We start from the raw sequence: 21,966 nt of genomic DNA on the forward strand, positions 1-21,966 counted from the left end.
AGCAGCTTCAAGAGCTTTCAATCCAGAGATAGTGAAAGGATCAGACAATTATGAGAAAGAAATTACAGGGAGCCCCTGTGCTAGCAGTGGGCTCAGGACCAGGCACTGTTTTGCAACTCCATTTCCTATATACACATTTTCTCAAAGGTCACAATTCCAGGGTGGAGAGAAGAACTTTCAGTCTTGAGGGATCAGGGGGCCTAAGGAACACTGTTAGGGAGGCACACTATTGTTTTTGATTACAAGGGATCAGGGACCCTAAGAAGCAATATCATTTAAGGCTGCAAACTCCCTTCTTGGGTAAGGACCAAAGCACAGACAGGGGACCAGTGACCACACCTCTCCCCAAATCATACCACCTTGGAAGTATCAAAAACTTCCCAAACCCAAGAACTAGCTCTGAAAACAGCAGTGGGAAAAACATTGAAGCTTAGAGTGGTTAGTTCCCCAACCCTACTTCTACTCTGGGAATAGCAATGATACCAAAAACAACTACAAGCAAAGCCTCAAGGAAAAAATATGTGAATCATATACAAGCCAAAAAAGAATTTCTGGAAGAGTTAAAAAAATTACTTTAAAAATTAAATAAGTGGTAGAGGGAAAAAATGAGGGGCAGGAGATGAGAGCAATGTAAGAAAATTATGAAAAGACAAATTTATAAAAGAAGCACAAAAAATACTTCAGGAAAAAACAGAGCTGCTCAAATAGGAATAGACGGACAAAATCTCACTGAAGAAAATAATTATTTAAAAATTAGAACAAGTGAAGTTAATTAGTCCATAAGACATAGGAAAAAAAAAAACAGTAAAATTAAGTGGAAAGGAATTTTAAAATAGAAGACAATTTGAAATTACTTATCAGAAAAGCAACTAACCAAATCCAGGAGAGATAGTTTAAGAATTTTGTGAAAATAATGATCAAAAAAAAAAAAAAAGAGTCTATCAAGAAATTATAAGAGAAAACTGCTCCAATATCCTAGAACCAGAGGGTAAAATAAAAATTGAAAGAACCCATTGATCATTTCCTGAAAGAGATGCAAACATGGAAACTCCCAGGAAGTTATAGCCAAATTCCAGAGCTTCTAGATCACCATTCTAGAAACCATTCAAATTTTATGAAGACAGAATCACACTTAATTTAGCAACTACCATGTTATGGAGCAGAGGCTTGGAATGTGATGTTTTAGAAGACAAAGAACATAGGATTACAACTAAGAATGATTTGCAAAATTGAATACAATTCTTGGGGGGGGGGCAGAATGACATTTAATGAACTAGATGATTTTCAAATATTCTTGATAAAAGAACCAGAGATGAACAGGAATATTTGATTTCTAAACACAAGACTCATGAGAAACAAAGAGTTAAACATGAAAAAAAAGCATAAGGGATTGAGTAAAGTTAAGTTATTTATACTCATTTTTGGAAAGATGATACACGTAACTACTAAGATCTTTATTCATATTAAGGCCATTTAGAAGTCTACATAGAAGAGGCCATGGGTATACATTGATTATGTTGGAATAATCTCAAAAAAAAAAAAGTGAAGGATTGAGAAAGTGAGATGCATTAGAAGGGGAAAGGAAGAATGGGAAAATTAATCTCACATAAAAGAGGTACACAAAGAAGGGTAAACAGAAACAACAGGATGAAGGGAAATAGGCGGTAATCATAACAGTGAGTGGGATGAATTCACCCATAAAATTGAAGCATACAGTAAAACAGATTAAAAATCAAAATTCAACAATACATTGTTTATAAGAAACACTTCAAAGAAAAAGATACACAGGTAAAATAAGAGACTAGAGGAAAATCTATTATGTTTCAGTTGAAGTAAAAACAAACAAAAAAAAAAAACATGATCTCAGACAAATCAAAAGCAAAAATCAACATAAAAAAAAAAGATAAGCAGGGAAACCACATATTGTTCAAAGGTATCATAGACAATAAAAACATATATGCACCAACTGGTATAACATCCATAATTTTAAAGAAATAAAATGAGTTACAGGAGGAAATAAGACTAGTGAGATACTTCAACTTTTCTCTCTTAGGCTAGATAAATCCAACCATAAAATAAGTAAGAAATTGAGGATGTGAATAGAAATTTAGAAAATTTGAATATAATTGACCTCTGGAAAAAACTGAATGGGAATAGAAAAGAGTTTACCTTTTCTCAGTGATACATGACATCTTTACAAAAACTGATTATAGGGGCAGATGGCGCAGTGGATAGAGCACAGGTCCAGTCAGTAGGACCTGAGTTCAAATCCAGTATCAGACACAATACTTCCTAACTGCGTGACCCTAGGTAAGTCATTTAATCCCAATTGCCTCCGCAAAACAAAAACAAAACAATAAAATCTGATTATGTATTAAAGCATAAAAACCTCAAAAACAAATTCAGGAGAGCAGAAATATTCAATTCTTTTCAGATTATAATGCAGTAACAATTATATTGAGTAAAGGGCCAAGGAAAGATTTAAAATTAATTGGAAATTAAATAATCTAAATCTAAAAAATGACTAGGTCAGAAAACAAATCATAGACGCAATTAATACTTTCATTAAAAAGAATAACAACAATGAAAGCACATGCCAAAATTTGTAGGATATAGTTTAAAAAGTACGTAAGAGGATATTTATATCTCAATTTACACATAAATAAAAGAGAAAAAGAACAGATCAGTGAATTGAACATATAACTTCAAAAAAATGGGAAAAAAATTAAAAACTCCCAATTAAACAGAAAATGGATATCCTGGAAATCAAAAAGATTGATAAAATTAAATGTAAACTAAAAAATCACTGAACTAATAAAATTAGGAACTAGTTTTATGAAAATATATAAAAAAAACCATTAGTTAATTTGATCTAAAAGAAGAAAGTCAAATCACCAGCATCAAACATTTAAAGTGTGACTATACCACCAATAAAAACAAAATTAAAACAATTATTAGGAGTCACTCCTCCCAATTATATGCCAGAAAACTTTACAATCTAAGTGAAATGGATAGACATTTACACAAATATAAATTGCCCAGATAACAAAAGAGGAAAGAGAAGACTTAAATAATCCTTTCCTAGAAAAAAAAGAAAATAAACAAGCCTTCCTGAACTCCCTGAAATAAGACAGAATTAACTAATGAATTCTACCAACAGTTAAGGAACAATTAATCCCAATACAATATAACTATTTGAAAAATAGAGTCTTACCAAATTCCTCTCATGACATCTAAAACAGAGATCAAAAACAACTATAAACTGATTTTCCTAATGAATATTAATGCAAATATTTAAAGAAAATACTAACAAGGAGATTTTAGAAAACAAAAAAATCATATCATTATATCAATAGATCCAAAAAAAAAAAAACTTTTGAAAAACTACACCACCTGTTTCTATTAAAAACACTAGCATAGAAATAAGTGGAGCCTTTCTTTAAAACAAAATAAATAAACCAAGAGAGAGCCAGCATTCTCTGGGGATAACTAGAAGACTTCCCAATGAGATCAGGTATAAAACGAGGGTGTCCGCTATCGTCCTTACTACTCAGTGTTGTATTTGAGATGCTCGCCATAGCGGGGGTACAAAAGTCACCGAACTCAAGTTTGGATGCCCCTGTCTGTGGCGCGCTGCTGCACTCAGTGCTCCTCAACTGCCATAATCAGGAGGTCACTCTCACGCGCATCCAGCCAGCCTGGACAGCGAGCAAGGCAAAGGGCCAGGGCAGCCTCCAAGAGCTCAGGCCACAAATACGACCCACCTCCAGAGAAAGAGCTGGAATCTGAACCCGGATCAGAGAGTGCCATTTTCACTCCTTACTTTTTTTGTCAGCTTTTTTTGGTCCGTTTCCAGCACAACAAAACTAACATGAAAATGTTTTGCACGACTGCACACTTATAACTTATATCAAACTATTTCCCAACATTCAAAATGGGAGGGCAGCAACATTTTAAACTTAAAAAAAAAGAAGTTTAATGAATGTAAAAAACTGATTTTATATACAATTTGGGAAAAAATAAAGTATTATTTTTAAAAATATATATTAATATACAATCCCCACCAACTTGGTGGTCCATTACTACTTTCACGCAGCCACTCCTATCTCGGAGTACTCCTACACTTGCTACCGAGATTCAGCTTCCTAGAGAGACCTGTGGCTAAAGCGCATGCGCGAGTGGTGACAACCAGCGAGGCGCATGCGCATGTAATATTCGAGCGGTAACATGGAACAGAGCGCATGCGTATGGGGTGACTCGAGCAATGACATCGAATAGAGCGTATGCGTGCGTAGTGGCGCCTGTAGCGACATTGGGTAGAACGCATGTGCGAGAAGTTGTGTCTGTCAGAGCGCATGCGTGAGGGGTGACATCAGCCCGCGGCCATATTGCTTTTCTATTATTTTGAGGACATAGGGGTCAGAATTATGAAATCATTTTCCCGGGGCAGTGCCAAAGACCCAAATTTCCAAAGCGAGGAAGGTGCTGGACTCCTTCATCCCCTGCCCCCTACTCCTGTGACCCTGGATAGGACGAGGAGGAAGGATTTGCTGGGAACCTAAGGCTCATTTTGACAAGGGACGTAGGACTGAGGAATGCGGGTCTGCGGCGTACTGCCGTTCCCCTTCCTTAATTAATGAGCGTTAATGCTCTTCTTTGTCACTGAGAGACCCGTCCTCATTTGGGGACCGGCCCACAACTCAGTTCTTTAAGGCTGTTCTCAAAGTAAACCAAGTTCTTTAGATGTTTAACAAAACTTGGAATAAGTTTAAATTGCCAGGTTTGAAGGCCCAGTCTTACTAGCGTGTCCGAGCCGGCCTCTGGCCTAGCTAAGGGTCCTCTTCTGGGGCCATTCTAGTGACGCGGCGGCCGGGGGCAGTCAGGGCGATCCTGCGGGAGCTGAGGCCCGACGAAGACGGGCCCACCCATTTCAGGTAAGACTTTTCTCCGCCTCCCTGCCTCCCCTCCCCCCACGCCCCAGCAGCAGCGGAGCAGCTCTAGGGACCTAACCTCAGCCCGCATCTTGTTCCCTTCCCCCCCTTTTCCAGGTCATAGAGATGCAGGCCCCGGAAGTTTGGAAATTCTCCAGGGTGACTATGTTCTGTGCCAAAAAAATCCCGGCTGAAGGGAGGGGAGAACTGAGAGACAGAGGCAGGGCCCTTAGCGAGGCTTGAACAAAAAGAGCACCCAGAATACGTTATGTACAATTACATGCTAACAAAACTGAGAACCCAAGAAATGAGAACGTTTCGAAAATATTTAATACACAAATTTTCAGATAACCAGATAGAGGGTCAAGTAACCCAAATTCAGAAAAAGAATACAGCTAGCTGGAAAGGAGAAGAGCCTCGTGGGCTTAACAGATTCACGGCAGCACTCTACCAAACATTTAAAGAAGAATTTGTATCCACACTTCACAAATTATTCCCCAAAACTCAGAAAGCGTCCCAGCAGAATGTCTGAGACCACCAGCACAGTCTCACTGTCTAAAATAGGTAAAGAGAAAACACAGACACCACTATCATTAAGGAATACTGCCTAAAAATTTTTAAACAAAATCCTGTCAAGGATTAATTGCTCCAGTGATTTATCCAAGAAATAATTCGTGATGACTCAGTGGACTCAAGAATGGCTCAACAGTAGGAGAACAACATAATCAGTCATATTAAAAGCCAAAACATTTATCTTAATAGGTCCAGAATGAGCTTTTGACAAAGTACACCACTTTTCAAGAAGTGCTAAAAACCCTACAAAGTACAGACATAAAGGGACCTTTTTTAATTGCAAAAGTATCTTAGCTAAAATCAAAAGCAAGCATCATATATCAATAAGTATATACTAAAGCCTTTTCCAATAAATACAGAAGTGAAACAAGGATGCCCATTCTCACCACTCTCATCTGGGTAAAGTCCTGGACGTACTTTAACAGCGGTTAGATAAGAATAAGAGCAATAACTGGCAGATTTATAACCTGCAGTGTGCCAGGCACGGTGATAAATTTGTAACAAATATCTCATTTGATCTTCACAGCAACCCTGGGAGTCAAGGGTTGTTATTATCTCCATTTTACAGTAGAAGTCACACAGCCAAGAAATGTCTGAGGTCAGATTTACATGTTCCTGACTCCAGGCTCATTGCTCTATTCATTGCACCATCTACCTGCCCCATTATTTCATCTGATCTTGACTACAACTGTATAAAATAGGTGCTTTTATTACCCCCATTTTATAGTCAAGTAAACTGAGGTGAACATTAAGTAACTTGTCCAAGGACACGTAGCTAATAAGTGTCCAAGGCTGGATTTGACCAAGCTTGGGTCTTCCTGAATTCAAGCTCAGCTCCTTATCTGCTGCATCACCTATCCCCAGAGAAAGAAATTAAAGACATAAAGATAGGTAAAGAGGAGATGAACTGTCCTTGTTAGCTGATGATATGATGTCCCACTTGGAAAATCCTAAGGAATCAGCAGAAATACTACTAGGAACAACAGCTTCAGTAAAGTTGCAAGATACAAAATAAACCCCGAAAAAATCATTAGCATTTATTTTTAATAAGGCTATAACCCAAAGAACAAAAATAGTAAGCAAATAACTACAAAACGCATAAAATGTGTGATTTGTCTATCGATGCACACAAAGGACTTCTAATCCTTTAAGTGCTCTTTTTAAAAAAATTTCATAGCTTAAATTGCTAGAGGAATATTCAGTGTTCATGGATAGATTGGTCTAATACCTCCTTAACTTGATTTTTTTTTTTAACTTGATGGGATGCTTAGACCAACACCTTGCATTATATTCCACAGTACATTCTAAATAGATAGATGATCTTAATATAAATGATCAAACTACAAAAAAATTTAGTAGAGACACTATATCTATACATAGATCTATCTGCAGATATATCTAACTGTAAATATATATATATATATATATTTCACAGCTATGGGTAGAAGATGTACTGATAGATAACCAAACGAGATACAGGCAGTTACAAAAGATAAAATAGATAAGTATGATTATGGGAAACCAGAAGGCTTTTGCACAGACAAAATTAATGCTTCTAGGATAAGAAAGAAAGTAGTGGAAGGGGGAAAAAAAATCTTGGCATCAAAATTCTCTTAGCATCCATAATATATAAACAGATGTGTGTATATACACGTGTGTGTGTGTGTGTGTGTGTGTGTGTGTGTGTGTGTGTGTGTGTGTGTCTCAATTAGCTATTCCCCAACAAACAAATATGGGGTGTGGTGAAGTGTATAGAATGCCAGGCCTGGAATCAGGAATACTAAACTTGATAACTTCAAATCTGGCTTCAGACACTTATTATTAGTTGGGTGATCCTGGGCAAGTCACTTCACCCTGTTTGTTCCTATTCCTTATCTATAAAATGAGCTAGAGAAGAAAATGACAAACCACTTCAGTGCTCTTAAGAAAACCCCAAATGGGGTCACAAATACTGAGATGTGACTGAAACAGCTAAACAACAACAAATAAATGGTCAAAGGATATGAACAAATAGTTCTCAGAAGAATTACAAAGTATTCACAACCATATGACAGAATGCTTCAAATCACTGATTTTAAAAAAAAGGAAAAATGCAAGTCAAAATAATCTTGAGATTTCACCTCTCACCTTGAAAATTGACAAAAATGACAGAAAAATGATAGTAGTCAAAGTGAGGTGGTAGAATGGCAGGCATTCTGTTAAATTGTTGGTAAAGTTGTGAAATGGCACAACCATTCTGAAAATCAATTTGGAATAAAGTGACTAAAATGTTCATATCCTTTGAATTAGAGACTCTGTTACTACTTATGCCCCAGGGCATAATATTTATTATGACTTCATCAATAAGAAGAAAGCCCATATATACACCAAAATATTTACAGCAGCACTTTTTATAATAGCAAAGAGCTCCATGTTCTGCTGTGTACATGGAAATGTTCTTTTTCTCCCCTCATTTTGTATTTGTTTAAAATGAATTCAGTTTAAAAAAAATTAACAGCAAAAAATCTGGAACAAAGTCCATCAATTGGGGGAACAACTATCATGCATGATTTTGTATTATTGTGTTGCAAAACATGATATATGTGATAAATACAGAAAGGCATGAAAAGATCTATGTGAATTGATAACAGAGTGAAGGAGAGCCAAGAAAATAATATATATGATAATTACAACCATGTAAAAGGAAAGAATAACCAAATGCCAAAAAATCATAAATGAATTTAACAAAATTACAAAGATCAAATATAACTTGAATGAAGAGATTGAGAGGATGCCAACCCCTTTCTTTGTAAAGGTGGAATGCTCACAAGTTATATATATGTTGTTGTTTTTTTCCTCAATATTTCAATCAGTTTGCTGACTTTTTTTGTCCTTAAAAAGTACTATTTGCTATATGGAGTGTATTTGAGAGAAAAAGATTCTAGGAAAAATTATGATGATATAAAAAACAAAACATCAATAAAATCTTATCTTTTTAAGAAGAAAGTTAATGAAATTTTTTCTATGCAAACGATGTTTGAATAGTTTCTTCAGTAATCAACTAAGATTCCATTTTTAAATGAAGGCTCATATAAATCATGATATTTATAGAATTTCATCTGACTTAAGAATTATCCATTGCCTAGGGAAATTCAAGCTCCATCCCAAAGCTTTTCTTTACAAATTACACTGACATGCAATCTGTTATGTATGATATGGGACAACTTGCAACAGAAGACTATTATACATTAATAATCAAAGTAATCCTCCATGATGTAAATTTTGTGAAGCTTTCAATGTTCTGTTATGATAAAAGGATTTCTCATATTCATTTTGCTCATAGAGTTTCTCTCGTTTATGTGCTTTCTCGTATATACAAGATACTGGCAATGTAACTGAAGGCTTTCCCACAGTGCTGGAGAAATCTATCATAATAGGTTGTGGATTTAATTCAACCACCAATTCATGTATTTGGTGTGCACCTTTACTGTTTGATACTATGTTGGATGAAACTTTTGTGGGGGTTTTTCTTTTGAATTGGCTTATTTATAATGTTACCTATAGAATATTTCATCAATGTGAATTCCTTGGTGACCAATGAGGGTTCTCTTACATATGAAAGTTATACCATACTTATGAATCATATAGCTTAACATCAGTGAGGATTCTATTGTTGAATGGCAAGGCTATAATTTTAAAAGTTATTTCATAATCACTGCATTTATAATATTTCTCCCTACTGTGGGTTCTCTATCTTTCCAGGAAAGCCTGAGACCCTCCTAAAAGCTATGCCACAAATAACACTTATATGGTTTCTGTTTATGACTTATCTAGAATAGAAAGCATGACTTATATATGAAGGCTTTCCTAAACTAACATTTATTTCTCCCTGGTACTCAACAAGTGTTTTAGTCTTTAAAAATTTCCCCACCCTCTTCCAACTACTTACTTTTCCTCATTGTGAATTACATGATGATTAACAAGGGTTATGTTCCTTGTTAAAAAAAAAAAAAAAAAAAAAAAAAAATTCCCACATTATTTTCATTTCATAGCATTTATAATGTGAATGGTGATCAATCAGAGTTTTCTTACAGTGAAAACTATCCCACACCCATGAAGCTTTTGACTATCAATTTCTTGGAGATGGAATGTTTAAAGCTATGATAAAAGTTCCTTACTCATTAATTTCATCATATTCCTCCTCAGTATGGGTTAACCGATGTCGAGAATAGCCTGAGTTCCACATAAAGGCTTCCCCACATACCTGACATGTATATGGCTTTTTCTTGCTATGAGTTCTATGATGTACTAAAACATATGACTTACGAATGAAACCTTTCCCACATAGATCACATGTGTAGGGTTTCTCACCAGTGTGAATTCTCGCATGTTCAATAAGGCTTCTATTTCTCGTAAAACTTTTCCCACATACTTCACATTCATATTTTTCCTTCTCTCCAGTATGAATTTTCTGGTGAGCAGCAAGGGTCCTATTTCTTGTAAAAGTTTCCCCACAATCATTACATTCATATACCTTTACCCCAGTATGAATTCTCTGGTGAGAAACAAGGCTTCTGTTTGTTCTGAATGATTTGGCACAATCTTTACATTCAAATAGTTTTTCCTTTGTGTGAACTCTCTGATGTTGAACAAGGGATCTGCTTCTTGAAAATGTTTTGTCACACTCATTACATTTATAGGGTCTCTCTCCAGTATGAATTCTCTCATGATCAACAAGGTTTCCTTTTCTTGTAAAAGTTTTACCACACAGTCTACATTCATAGTGATTTGGTCTAGGTCGGATATTTACATGTGGATTAAAGATTGACATGTGATTGAAAGGTCCCATATACATATTATGTTCATACAGATTTTTATCACTGTGTAGTAGCTGATGAAGAAAAGAGTGGGAAATCCCACCAAAGCCTGTCCCATAATTAATAAATTGTTGGGGATATTGTTCACTTTGTGATAGAACAGAAAAATGTTGTTTGAATATCTGATTTTGACTAGGTCCTGGCATGAGACTGGAAGCCATCCCATCCTCATCACATCTATCAACTCTCTCCTCATACTGTTCCAAGTGTTCATGATAAATATAGACTTTCTCTTGTTTAGGAATGTTTTGATGCATTTTAAGGCTTGAACTAGTATGTGCCCCCAAATTCTCATTTGTCTCACCTGTGGTAGTTTTAGTTTCCTTCACTGTCATGTACTTAGAATCTCTTTCCTCTACCTTTACTTTCACCAATGCGGGGTTTTCCCGCTGTCTCTCCCGCCCAGCCTTCTGTTTACAAGATTCTCTAACCTCAGGTTGATCAGAAACATTGTTCTGGACAGTTCTCAATGATGTTGCTGGTGATTCTTCAGAAATTTCTTGCTTGATGTTCACCAACTTCTCTTTCTCAAATTTGACTTCACCACCTAAACAAAAAGAAATTCAAGAAAGACATCTGAGTCTCTTGTTAAGGAATGGGGAAGAAAAATCAAGTAATACTAAAATACTCCATTATAATAGGAGTGTGTGGCTTTCATCCCTCCCCCCCCTCAAAAAAAAAAAAAGCTTTTAAGAAGTAAAAAGTATCTCACAGGTCAGCCTACTCATTTTATAGATAAGGCAAGTCACACAACTAAGTCATTGGGTAAGATGGAATTCAAAACCAGGTCTTTTTTTTTAAAGTTTGATTATTTTTTCCTATTACTAGTTTGATCTATCTGCTTTCCCTCCCATCTCTTTTTCTCCACTTAAGGAAAAAATAAAAATATCGTAACAAATATGAAGTCAGACAAAATAAATTTCCACACTGGTCATATGCCTCATTCTGCACCCTATTTCTAATATATCTCTGTCAAGAAGTAGATAGCATGATTCATGACTAGTCCTTTTTAGATCTTTCCAAATTATTCATCTTTACAGTGTTATTGTTATATAGATTGTTCTGGTTGTTCTCATTTCCCTCCGCAGTAGTTTATATAAGACTTACCAGGTTTTTCTGAAACCATCCCCTTCTTTTATAACACAATAGTATTCCGTTCATTTTCATATATCATAATTTGTTCAGCCATCCCCTTTAGTTTCCAGTTAATTCTTTTCTACCATAAAAAAATTATACATTTTATACATTTTGAGCCCTTTTCCTCTGTTAGATCTCTTTGAGAGTATAGACTAATAATGGTATTGCTGGTATGTAAGGATATATACAATTTTTTGGATGTAATTCCAAAGTGCTTTTCAGAATGGCCAGATCAATTCATAACTCTTATCAACAATGCATTAATGCACCTCAAATTATCCCTTTAAATAATCTAGTATAATAATATCCTTTTCTCCTGACTGATATGTCTTCTCTAGATTTTGGTGCTTCTTCTCCCTTTTGGTTTTTCTCCTACATCTCAAACTGTTCTCAATATCCTTTCTCAAATTCAGAGCAGATACTCAAAATGTGGCTCTAATCTAGATTCATCCTCAGTGCCTCACTCTACATAGCTAATGAGTTGCTAAATACTTATCTTTAAATCCCCACACTATATCTCATACATCTCTTTGTTTTTAAGTAGCTGCTACTCTAATTTATCCCTTCATCACCTCTCACTAGGACCATTATCATGACTTCCTATTTGGTCTCCCCATTCCAGTAAAGTATTGGTCTGAACATATCAACCCCCAGACTTAATAAACTCCAGAGGATCCCTGTCACTTCTAGGATAAAATATAAACTCCTTTGGCATTCAAAGCACTTGACAACCTGTTCCCTTCCTAGCAGTCCTCACCTTATTCCCCTCCACACACTCTGGTCCAATCACACTAGTCTATTTACTATTCCATCTCTATTATCCATGCCTTTGCACTCATTTGTGGAATGCTTTTTGTCCATATCTCTGCCTTTTGGAATCTTTGGTTTCCTTCAAGAATCACTAAGCACCCCCTCCAATAGAAGTCTTTTCTTGCTCATCCTGCTCCTCCAGCTGCTATTGACTTCTCAACCACATACAGCTTTTGTCTATTGTCTACGTATACATACATACGTGTGTGTGTGTGTATTGTCTTATGCCTTGCCATATTAAACTCCTTTAAAGGACTGATAGAATATTGTCTTTTACCTCCAGTGCTTGATATAGTAAGCAATTAATGAATGTTTATTGATTGATGAAATAATGTGAAACAAAGATTACCAAATGTTTGCAAATAATGATGAAGGGAATGCTAAGCAAAATAATAACTCCATTTTGTTAGTATTTAAAGTTTACAAAGTGTTGTCTATTCAAGGAAACTAAGGATCAGAGTAAAAGTGACTTGCCTACAATCACATATCTAATTTAAAGTTGCAGAGCCAACATTTGAACCTAGGAATCTCGAATGGAAGGCAAGGGGATTGTACAAATGCCTTATAAAGAACAAGGTGGGTTTTGAAGTCAAAAAAAGACACTGAATTTAATCTTTTGTTGGCATTACGCCATGAGGCCATGCTTAACTCGTAAGACAGGATTCAGGTGCCACAAGAATAGGAACCTTATGGTTTAACTTCCTTCTTGATTTTGTTTAATTAGCTATTTCACAAGTATTAATTCATATCTTCCAAGTATCAATTCTCATAATTTAGTTTATGATTTTAGCAAAATGAAAAATTATAGTTCCTTTTTCTATTATGCTTTGTAAACCTTAAAAGTTTACCTTAAAGCAGCTATGAAACACATTGGTGAAAGTACTGTGGTTCCCATTTTGGAATTAAATAGCTAAGGCTCAGTATTTGTCTAAAGAAACACAGCAAGTTGTAGATTGAAGCATACTATTTTCACTTTGCTTTTTCTTTCTCATGTTTTTTTTCCCTTTTATTCTGATTTTTCTTTTACAACATAACTAATATAGAAATGTTTAAAATGATTGTACATGTATAACTTACATTAGATTGTTTGCTATCTTAGTGAGGGGGGAAGTAAAGGGAGGGAGGAAGAAATAAATTTGGAACACATAATCTTAGAAAAATGAATATTGAAAACTATTATTACATATAATTGGAAAAATAAAATATTATTGAGGAAAAAAAAGAAATATAATGAGTAATTGTCAGAGGTGCGATATGAAGCCACCCATGAGCTCCATGCTCTGTTCTCTTTCTAACATATTTAATGACTCAAAGAAAAAGAGAAAAAAAGTAGTATTCTTCACTCACTTGCACAAGCAATACTCTGATCTCTGTCCCGACCTTCCTGCAGATTCCCAGATACTTGTTCCAGCTTAGAAATCACAAGAGGTTTAGGAAATGGATATGCTGTTCAGGAGGAGAAAAAAGGGAGTAAGCTAGAGCATGATATCGCATTTTTATCCCACAGCTTGATCTCATTCCTATTTCTTCAGGGGAAAGGGCAAGACAGAAGTGGGGTGCTCAGGGAGACTCTGGAAAGAAGGTTTGGAGGAAGGAGAAGAGGCCTAGAAAAGGGGTTCAAAGACTTTTTTTTTAACAAAAGTAAAAAATCTAGGCCTTGATATACAATTATACTTTTGTCCTCTCCTTAAAAGGATGGAAAAACTTCCAAAGTGGAGAAATCTAGATTGGAAACAATGAGGTAATTTTCAGCTCACCAACTGAGATAAGTTTAGCCTTTTACAAAAAGATCAAGAAGAATTGTAAAGAGAAAAAGGATGACTAGTAAGGGTGCTGAGTCAGGCAGATAATTAGAAGATTGCATACTTCCAACTCCACAGAAGCCCAAAGGAAAAATCACTAGAAAACAGGACACGAGGATCCTCTGCCTCACTGCAAAGGGATCATAAAGCCACTCCTGCCTGGAAAGGCATCCCCTGAGATTGAGGATTGGTACCACAGGACTCTCAAATGCTGATAAGAAATAAGCAGAGGACCACACTCATTAACAGTTATTTCAACTTCAGGCAGAAGAGAAGATAATGCCTTACCCAAAGACGCTACATTCCTATAATTCTCCAGCATCACATCTCTGTACAGGTCCTTCTGAGCAGGGTCCAGAGCTGCCCATTCTTCCTTCCTGAAGTATATAGCCACATCTTCAAACATCACTGTCTCCTGAAACAATATGTTCCTGATGTTCTAAGAACTATCCCACATTCAGTCCCTATGTGAAGAGTATGAAGCTTAAGTGACATCTGTTACTCTGAGTGCATGTGAGAACCAATGAGAAGGAAAGAAAAGTCCACAAGCTCAAGCTTAGCTGCCAGGGAAGTACACTTGTGTATGGGCCAAGATGAGGGAAGGAGCTACAGCTACAAATCCCAGGAAGAACAAAGAGAAGTGTAGCTTACCTGAGACCTGGTTTTCATTGATAGAGCCACCACTGCTTGGTCTCCCATACGGGCAGGAGCCTGAGCAGCAGGAAAAACTGAAAAGAGAAGATCATAAATGAGACTAAACCTGCAGCTTCCTCTTCCCTCCCTTAACTCTAATTAAGACACAGAAAATGTAGAGATTCATAAAGAAATTTATCCCAGGTTCTTTTGTGAATCAGAAATTATGTCTCTTCTGGGCACAATAATATTCCCTATAGCCTTGGGTGACACTGGGTAAATGTGGGGAGAAACCTTGGTATACAGAACACCCATTGAGATTGTAAATAGCAAAGCCAAGGCTCAAACCCAAACTCAATTTTAAAATAGTACTTTGACTCCAAATAATAGGATTTAGAGCTAGGAATCACCTTAAAGACTATTTAGTCCAAACTCATTTTAAAGTGAGACCCAGAAAGTATAAGAATCTATCTCAAAGTCACATAGGTGGTAAGTACCAGTGCCAGATTTAGAACCCTGGTCTCTCTGATACAATCCAGCGTTCTTATAGAAACTGTAATAAGTTTCAGCATACTTTGCCCAATAACTTAAACAAGAAGTTTCAAAGGGCATTGTGAAAAAACACAGAGAAGATTGCTTTAGAAACTCCTTTGGGTGAAGACCATCCTCAGGAAATCTAAACTGGAAGGAGTACATAAGGAACAATGAAGCAGGCCTGCAGTTAGAATAGGTAATGAGAAGGGAGAAGGCTCCAAAATATAAAGGTGGCCCATTGGGCCTGTGTCAGAATAAGACATTCATTGGTCAGGGGAGTACCAGTTAGTAAGTACCATTTAGAGGATCCTTGACATGCAACATCATTGAGTCATAAGCAGGGTCCAAGTGGTTACCACAGAGAGGTGGAACAGAAAGGGTTGCCAGAGATGCTGTCCCTGTCCATGGCACATCCTGTCCTTGGGCATGTGATGAGACCTGGAGACAGAGAGAGAAAACTGGGCCTGTGAGGCAATACTTGTAGGAACAGAAACCTAAATCTCAAAGAAGTAACCATCGTCCTTGGGGGACACAGGAAAGGAATTTTGCTCCTTGTCTGTTTTTTAATCTCCCTTAATGGCTCATCACACATTTTAACTAAGGATGTTCCCCAAAGATCTGTCCTAGGCTCTCAAAAACATGCCGTGGCTTCAGACAAAGCAGTTCACCATGAGCTGCCAAAGTCAGAGGAGGCAGTCCAAAAGTAGGAAAGGAGCCATGATGGGCAGGATGTCATTCTAGCTTTCTCTATCCTGCTTGTAGCTTATTTGTAAGTTGTTGCATGTCTCCTACATTGGATTGTAATCTCCTTAATAGCAGGACTTGATTTTGGTCTTTCTTTGTAACCCCTGCTCTTAACACAGGACTTGGCATAGAGTAGGTGCTTAATAAATGTTTATGGACTAATAAAAATAGAGAAAAGGAGAATACATTCCTGATGAGGGAAGTGGCTGATACAGAATCACAGAGGTAAGAAGACATAAAACAAAGATGGGCAACAATGAGTAAAAGCAACATTGCCTCCAATTTCTATCACACTTTAAGTTATTAGAGTACTTTCTTCATAATGATCTTGTGAGTATGTTCTAATTAATAATAAAAGGAATTTTAAAGATCATCTAGACCAATCCCTTCCCTCATTTTGCAGAAAGGAAGTTGAGGCAGCATGAAAGACCACTAGGTTTGAAGTCGGCAAACCTAGATGACTTCTCCTATAAGGTTTTACAAAGATTAAATGACTATGTAAAGTTATACAAATAGTATAAGTATTATCCCCATTTTTAAAAAAGGACAAACAATCTCTGGGAAGGGAAATAGGCTGTCTAATGCCTTAAGACAATGGGGTATGTATAGTGCTTTATAGATTATAAAATATTAAATAACTATCACCTGCTAATATTATTACAGAAAAATAAAAGATTAAATTAAAATTTAGAGTTAAACTGCTAGAAAAATAATGCTTCCATTTATCAGAAGTAAATGTGGTAAGTAAAGCTGTGAGAATGGCTGGAATTGTTAGGGGAACAGAATTAAAAGAAATAGGAGGGCAAAAAGCCAAGTACTAAGCCTTGAGAACTGTAAAAAGAGGATAAATCAGCAAAGAAAGCAAAAAAGGCAGGTCAGTAAATGGTCCTGAAATCCAAGAGAGATATTTTGAGAAGCCAATAATCAGTCATATTCAAAAGGAGCAGAGACTAATAAGGACAATGAGATTGGTGGGGGGAAGCATTGGCTCTGACAATTTTTCAAATTTTTTTTTACTTTAGGGAAATAGTTTGACAGGTGGAATGGAGGCTATTTCCAGTCCTTATATTTGTCTACTGATCCAATTCATAAAGGGAAGATTCCCTAATATATGAAATAATGAACAAAAAGTTTGGACTGAATGATAACCTGTTTATTGTTCTCATCTATCATGCTTTAAATTTTGAATATTGATTCTGAAGAATTAATGCATATTCAGATCACAGGCCAACTTAATGGTATCTTTGTTCTTTGTTGCTATTTGCTGTGTACCTCAACTACCAGGGCTATGAGTCCTCTTGTCCAGATTTTCTAGTGTACTGTGTGTAGAGAGAAGAGCTCCTTAATGTCTGAAAACAAAAATGTAAGTCTCATAGAGACTCCAGCCTATGGCCATAAAATGAAGCAAATCATCTACCCATTTCATATTTCTTCCCTCAAAAAAATTGAAATATAGATCTATAAGTGAAAGTAAAATATAATATATTGTATAGATTTTTATTTGGTCACAGTAAGTCATAAAACTCTGGGATTTGGTATAGAGGACCTATACTGTGTCAGTGAAGAAAGGTCCTCAAAGATATAATCACAAATCTTTCAAAACATTAGGAGAATATTTTATTTGATAGAGTATTTAATAAACATGGTTTTGGGCAAATTCAAGATCTAATGTTCTATAATCTAAGGGCCCTCCCAGTGCTGACATTCTTTAATCTCTATTACAGTAGAATATAAGCTCCTGAAGGCAGAGACTATTTTGTCTTCATATCCCCAGGGGTACTCAATATAGTTCTTTAAACTTTAATAAGTGCTTTAAATTTTTTTGTTGAATTAAATCCCAATGTCTCCCATTCATTGGTGTGACATTTCAACAAATTGAAATTTTAAAGTGCCAATAAGTAAGGGCTCTGAACTAGGCACTAGATATATCCAGAGAAAAAAAGGAACTAATCCTAAAGTATAATATCATTCTACTGAAAGACACAAGGACAAAGATTAATAGATAACAAAGTAATTGAGGAAGAAAACACTCTACTTCTGACATGATAGAGTCCTATTAGATACATGGCAGGGAAGGGAAGGAGAGTCCACAGGAGAGCCACAGACTGAAATCTGAGAGCTTAAATTCCCATTTTAGGATGATGAATCAAAGATGTAGAAAATACTTCATGTGACTGTCCCTAAAATGATCAAGAAAATAATGAACTGAGACAGAAATAAAACATTTCCATGGCATTTCACATTTCTCATTGTATTTCAGATAGTATTATCCCCATGATTTGCCCAGAGTTGCAGTTATTAAATGGACTAGAAACCAGGTCTGCAGACTCTCAAATTGAAATGCTCTTTCCAGCAACCCACACAGGCCAATAATGCTACCTGGGATTGGCAGTAACCTGGGAAGTAAAATCTACTGTGATTTATTACTATACCTTAAGGTAAAAAGGAAATGTTCTTATTGCATTTATAGTTCCTAAGGGCTTAGATCCTGGCAGAACAAATGTCATTAAATGGGTTACCAGGTAGGCAGTGTTTCCTACGAATCTCCCCACTCTCTCATCCCTTCCCCTGCCTAAGGCCCCAATTACCATTCTCACCTTCTTTTCATCAAGGTCATTCTCTATATCTTTCACAAGAGCCACAACCTCTTCTCCACGCTCTGGATGATGTAATTGTACCCAGGACCGGGTCTCTCCAGGTAGGATGGTCAGGAACTGCTCCATCACCAGACGCTCCAGGATTTCTTCCTTGGTATACATGTCTGGCCTCAGCCAACATCGACAGAGCTCCCGGAGTCTGACCAGGACCTCATAGGGCCCTGAAGACTCTGCATAGCGCAGCTGCCTGAAGAGCCGGCGGGAGAGTTCCTGATTAGGGCTGCTGTTGTCCAGATAAGATTTCATTTCTTCCTCATCTTCTTCCTTTTTTACCGTCAAAAGCCTGTCCGAATCCAGACTTGTTTCAGTCCATTTGTCCTTTTTTTCGGCCGTCATCCCTACTAAATTGAGCACTCCCTCAATTTCTCCTCAGGATTAGAGCGGTGAATTATCTATAAATACATCAGGAAATATTGTTAACTCAAGAAAATGATCATGTTTGAAAACTCATTAATAGTAATAAGGATCTACCTCTGTTCACCAATCTCTCCACTACAATTCTCCAGATAGATAGAATTTTGAAAGCAAATCTCATCACAATAGACACTCCCTTCCATACCCTCCCTGATAGGTGAATGGAGAAGAGAGAAGGAAAGTTGTGTGTGAGATAATATGTAGAATAAAAAGGCTAGAAAAGTTGGGATGAAGTAAAAGGACTTTAAACACTAAACTGGGTAGTTTATATTTTATTCCCAGAGGCAATGGAGAGCCATTGGTGTTTATTGAATAAAGTTTATTTAACACAGGTCTCATTCTGCATTGAGAGAAAATCACTTGGCCAATTCTATTGAGGTCAGGGAAAAGTAGGAGAAAAATTTAGGAAAACCATTAAAAAGCTTAGGAAAGAAGCAGTGAGGACCTTTGGAAGACAAGAGTCAAATGATAGAGATGTTATGGTGTTTGAAACAGACTACATAGAGTGAATGAGAGTAGGGAATTAAGAATGATAGCATAGTTTTGAAGTTGGAAATCTAAAAGAATTAGTGGTATTTTTTACAGAATTAAAAAATTTTGAAAGGAGTTGTTTTAATAGAAAAGATGCTATATTGGGCATGTTGAATTTAAAGTGTCTTTAAAACATCTGAAATATTCAATACTAAGCACAATGTTCTATAAACCCAAAGACCCAGTTCCTCAAGTAAGGATTCACTATCTGACAAAAAATTGATGAGAAAGTAGAATCCATTTTGGCAGAAATTAGGTTTAGGCCAATAATTCAAACTATATGCTAAAATAAATTCAAAATTGATACATGGCTTTGATATCATAGGAAATAGCATAAGCATATTAGAGCAGCAAGGAAAAAAATAAATCTATTGATTTATTATTTATGAATAAACAGATAATAGAGAGGATCAAACAAAATAAAATGGGTAATTCTGATTACTAAAATTAAAAAGGTTTTTCACAAATAATTCCAATAATTAAGACTATCAGGGAAACAGTTAACTAAGAAGAAAAAGCCTTTGCACCAAATTTCTCTGACAAAAGTCATTTCCAATATTCATAAGAATGTAAGAGCCGGTCAAAGCATATGAAAAGGCAATTTTCAAAAGGAAGAAACTCAAGCTACAAACAATATGAAAATTTGACAGAGATATAAATATAGCAAAGAAACTTGAGATTCCATCTCATATCCATTGTCAGTGCTGACCAAAAAAGACAAATGCTGAGGGGGATAAAAATACATACTATAATATTGTAAATAAAAGATGAATTTGGAAAGACTTGATAACTTAGTGCAATGATTATCCATGATTCCACAGAGCTAATGAAGAATGTTTCCTCCTGCCTCATAATAGATATAGAATAATATGCAGAATGAGGAAACAGTATTTTGGACATGGACAATATGGGGATTTGTTTTATTTCATTGAACTTATATGATAAAAAGGTTTTTTTTTCCCCCTCATAGGAGCAGAGATGAGCAGGGGAAATATTTTTAAAAATAAAGACAAAGGAAATGTAAGCTTACCATTCAGAGATTTTTTTTTTTTACACAAGTGCCTCCCTGCTAGGTCTCTATAAGTGCCAATTCTTCCACAAAGATAGTATGTGAATTAATGGAAGAATGGAAGTAGACTTACAGTTTTATTATTTCTGCTTTTGCTTTCCATTGAGTAAATACTATGATTATTCTTACTTTTGCCTTCTTGCTTAGTAAATGTTTCATGTTTAAGAATCATTGGTGATATGCTTATATCTGATAGCTTACAACTCAGGAAGGAGAGGGAAGAGAAGAACAAGATAGAATTTGGAACTTAAAACTTTTTTTAAATTGTTTTAATATGTAATTAGGAAAAATAAAATATTTTTAAAAGAATCAATATTGTTAGTGTGATTGATTTTGTAAGGGGGCTCATGGGCTACAGTTATAACAGCTCTTTTCATAGTAATCAAAAACTGGAAACTGGGGATGCACACCTAAGGAATAATTCAATTATGTTATATGAATGTAATGGAATATTATTGTGCCATAAGAAATTACAAAATTACAGTTTCAGAGTAAAATGAAAAAACCTTTATACATAATGCAAAGTGAAATGAACAGAATTAGGAAAACAATTTGAACAAAGACAACATAAAGAAAAGCAACTTTGAAAGACTTTACAACTCTTATCAATGCCATGATAAGCATAGTCCAGAGGACACTAAAGATTTAAAAACAAAAAAACAAACAAAAAAAAAAAAAAAAAAAAAAACTACAGGAAAGTAAGGGGCTTAAAGTGCAAAATAAATGAAACACATTTTTGGACATGGGCAATGTGTGCTTTTTTTTGCTAAATTATGCATATTTATCATAAGTTTTGATTTAAAGATTTCCAAATTGCTCCTTGAGGGGAAAATAGAAAAGATATGAAATGCTTGTAAAAATAAATAACAGTAATGAAAGCTGAAGCTAGTTAAGAATTTGAGTCACCTGCATAAAGATGAAAATTAAACCTATGGGAGTTGATGAAATTACTAAGAGTTTATCCTAAAACACATTGCCCCCTTCAATAGAAGATAAATTCCCTCTGAGTACTTTTGTATGTGTATCCCCAAACACCCTGCCTGAGCTTTAAAAACATTCTTGATCTGTATTTAATTGTGTTTTGGATGTATTTTAAAAGCTGCCAATTATTGACCTGGGTCTGAAATTCTTGTAATCCCTTTTGTTCTCTCAATTCTACCTTCCTTCCAATCTTCTTCAATTTTTTTGGCCCCAGGAAAAATTAAAAATTACTAAGGTTCAACCCCAAAAGCTTTTGTTTATGAATTATAGCTATCAATATTTGAATAATCAGAA

The 21,966-nt window shown here is 35.7% G+C and overlaps 1 protein-coding gene and 1 long non-coding RNA gene across 3 annotated transcripts in view; one reads left to right on the forward strand and one right to left on the reverse strand.

Annotated features, from left to right (window-relative positions):
- LOC141551464 (zinc finger protein 445-like) overlaps window positions 1-19,013 on the reverse strand; it is a 29,664-nt gene extending 10,651 nt beyond the window's left edge. Inside the window, exons 1-6 of one of the 2 annotated variants that reach the window (XM_074283145.1) lie at window positions 18,618-19,013; window positions 15,573-15,714; window positions 14,761-14,837; window positions 14,398-14,524; window positions 13,655-13,753; window positions 10,792-10,907 (exon numbers count right to left, since the gene is read on the reverse strand). In XM_074283145.1, the coding sequence (XP_074139246.1) occupies window positions 10,792-10,907; window positions 13,655-13,753; window positions 14,398-14,524; window positions 14,761-14,837; window positions 15,573-15,714; window positions 18,618-19,013 (957 nt within the window). Of the gene's footprint in view, window positions 1-9,474; window positions 10,908-13,654; window positions 13,754-14,397; window positions 14,525-14,760; window positions 14,838-15,572; window positions 15,715-18,617 lie in introns of those variants that run through there. The other variant, XM_074283144.1, reaches the window with a different exon arrangement.
- LOC141551465 (uncharacterized) lies at window positions 4,377-21,000 on the forward strand. Its single transcript, XR_012484876.1, has 2 exons — window positions 4,377-4,934; window positions 18,633-21,000. It is a non-coding gene; the product is annotated as an uncharacterized LOC141551465 (long non-coding RNA).
- Window positions 21,001-21,966: the final 966 nt, after the last annotated feature.

The sequence above is a fragment of the Sminthopsis crassicaudata genome, chromosome 1 (assembly GCF_048593235.1).
Source record: "Sminthopsis crassicaudata isolate SCR6 chromosome 1, ASM4859323v1, whole genome shotgun sequence".
Lineage (NCBI taxonomy): Eukaryota > Metazoa > Chordata > Mammalia > Dasyuromorphia > Dasyuridae > Sminthopsis > Sminthopsis crassicaudata.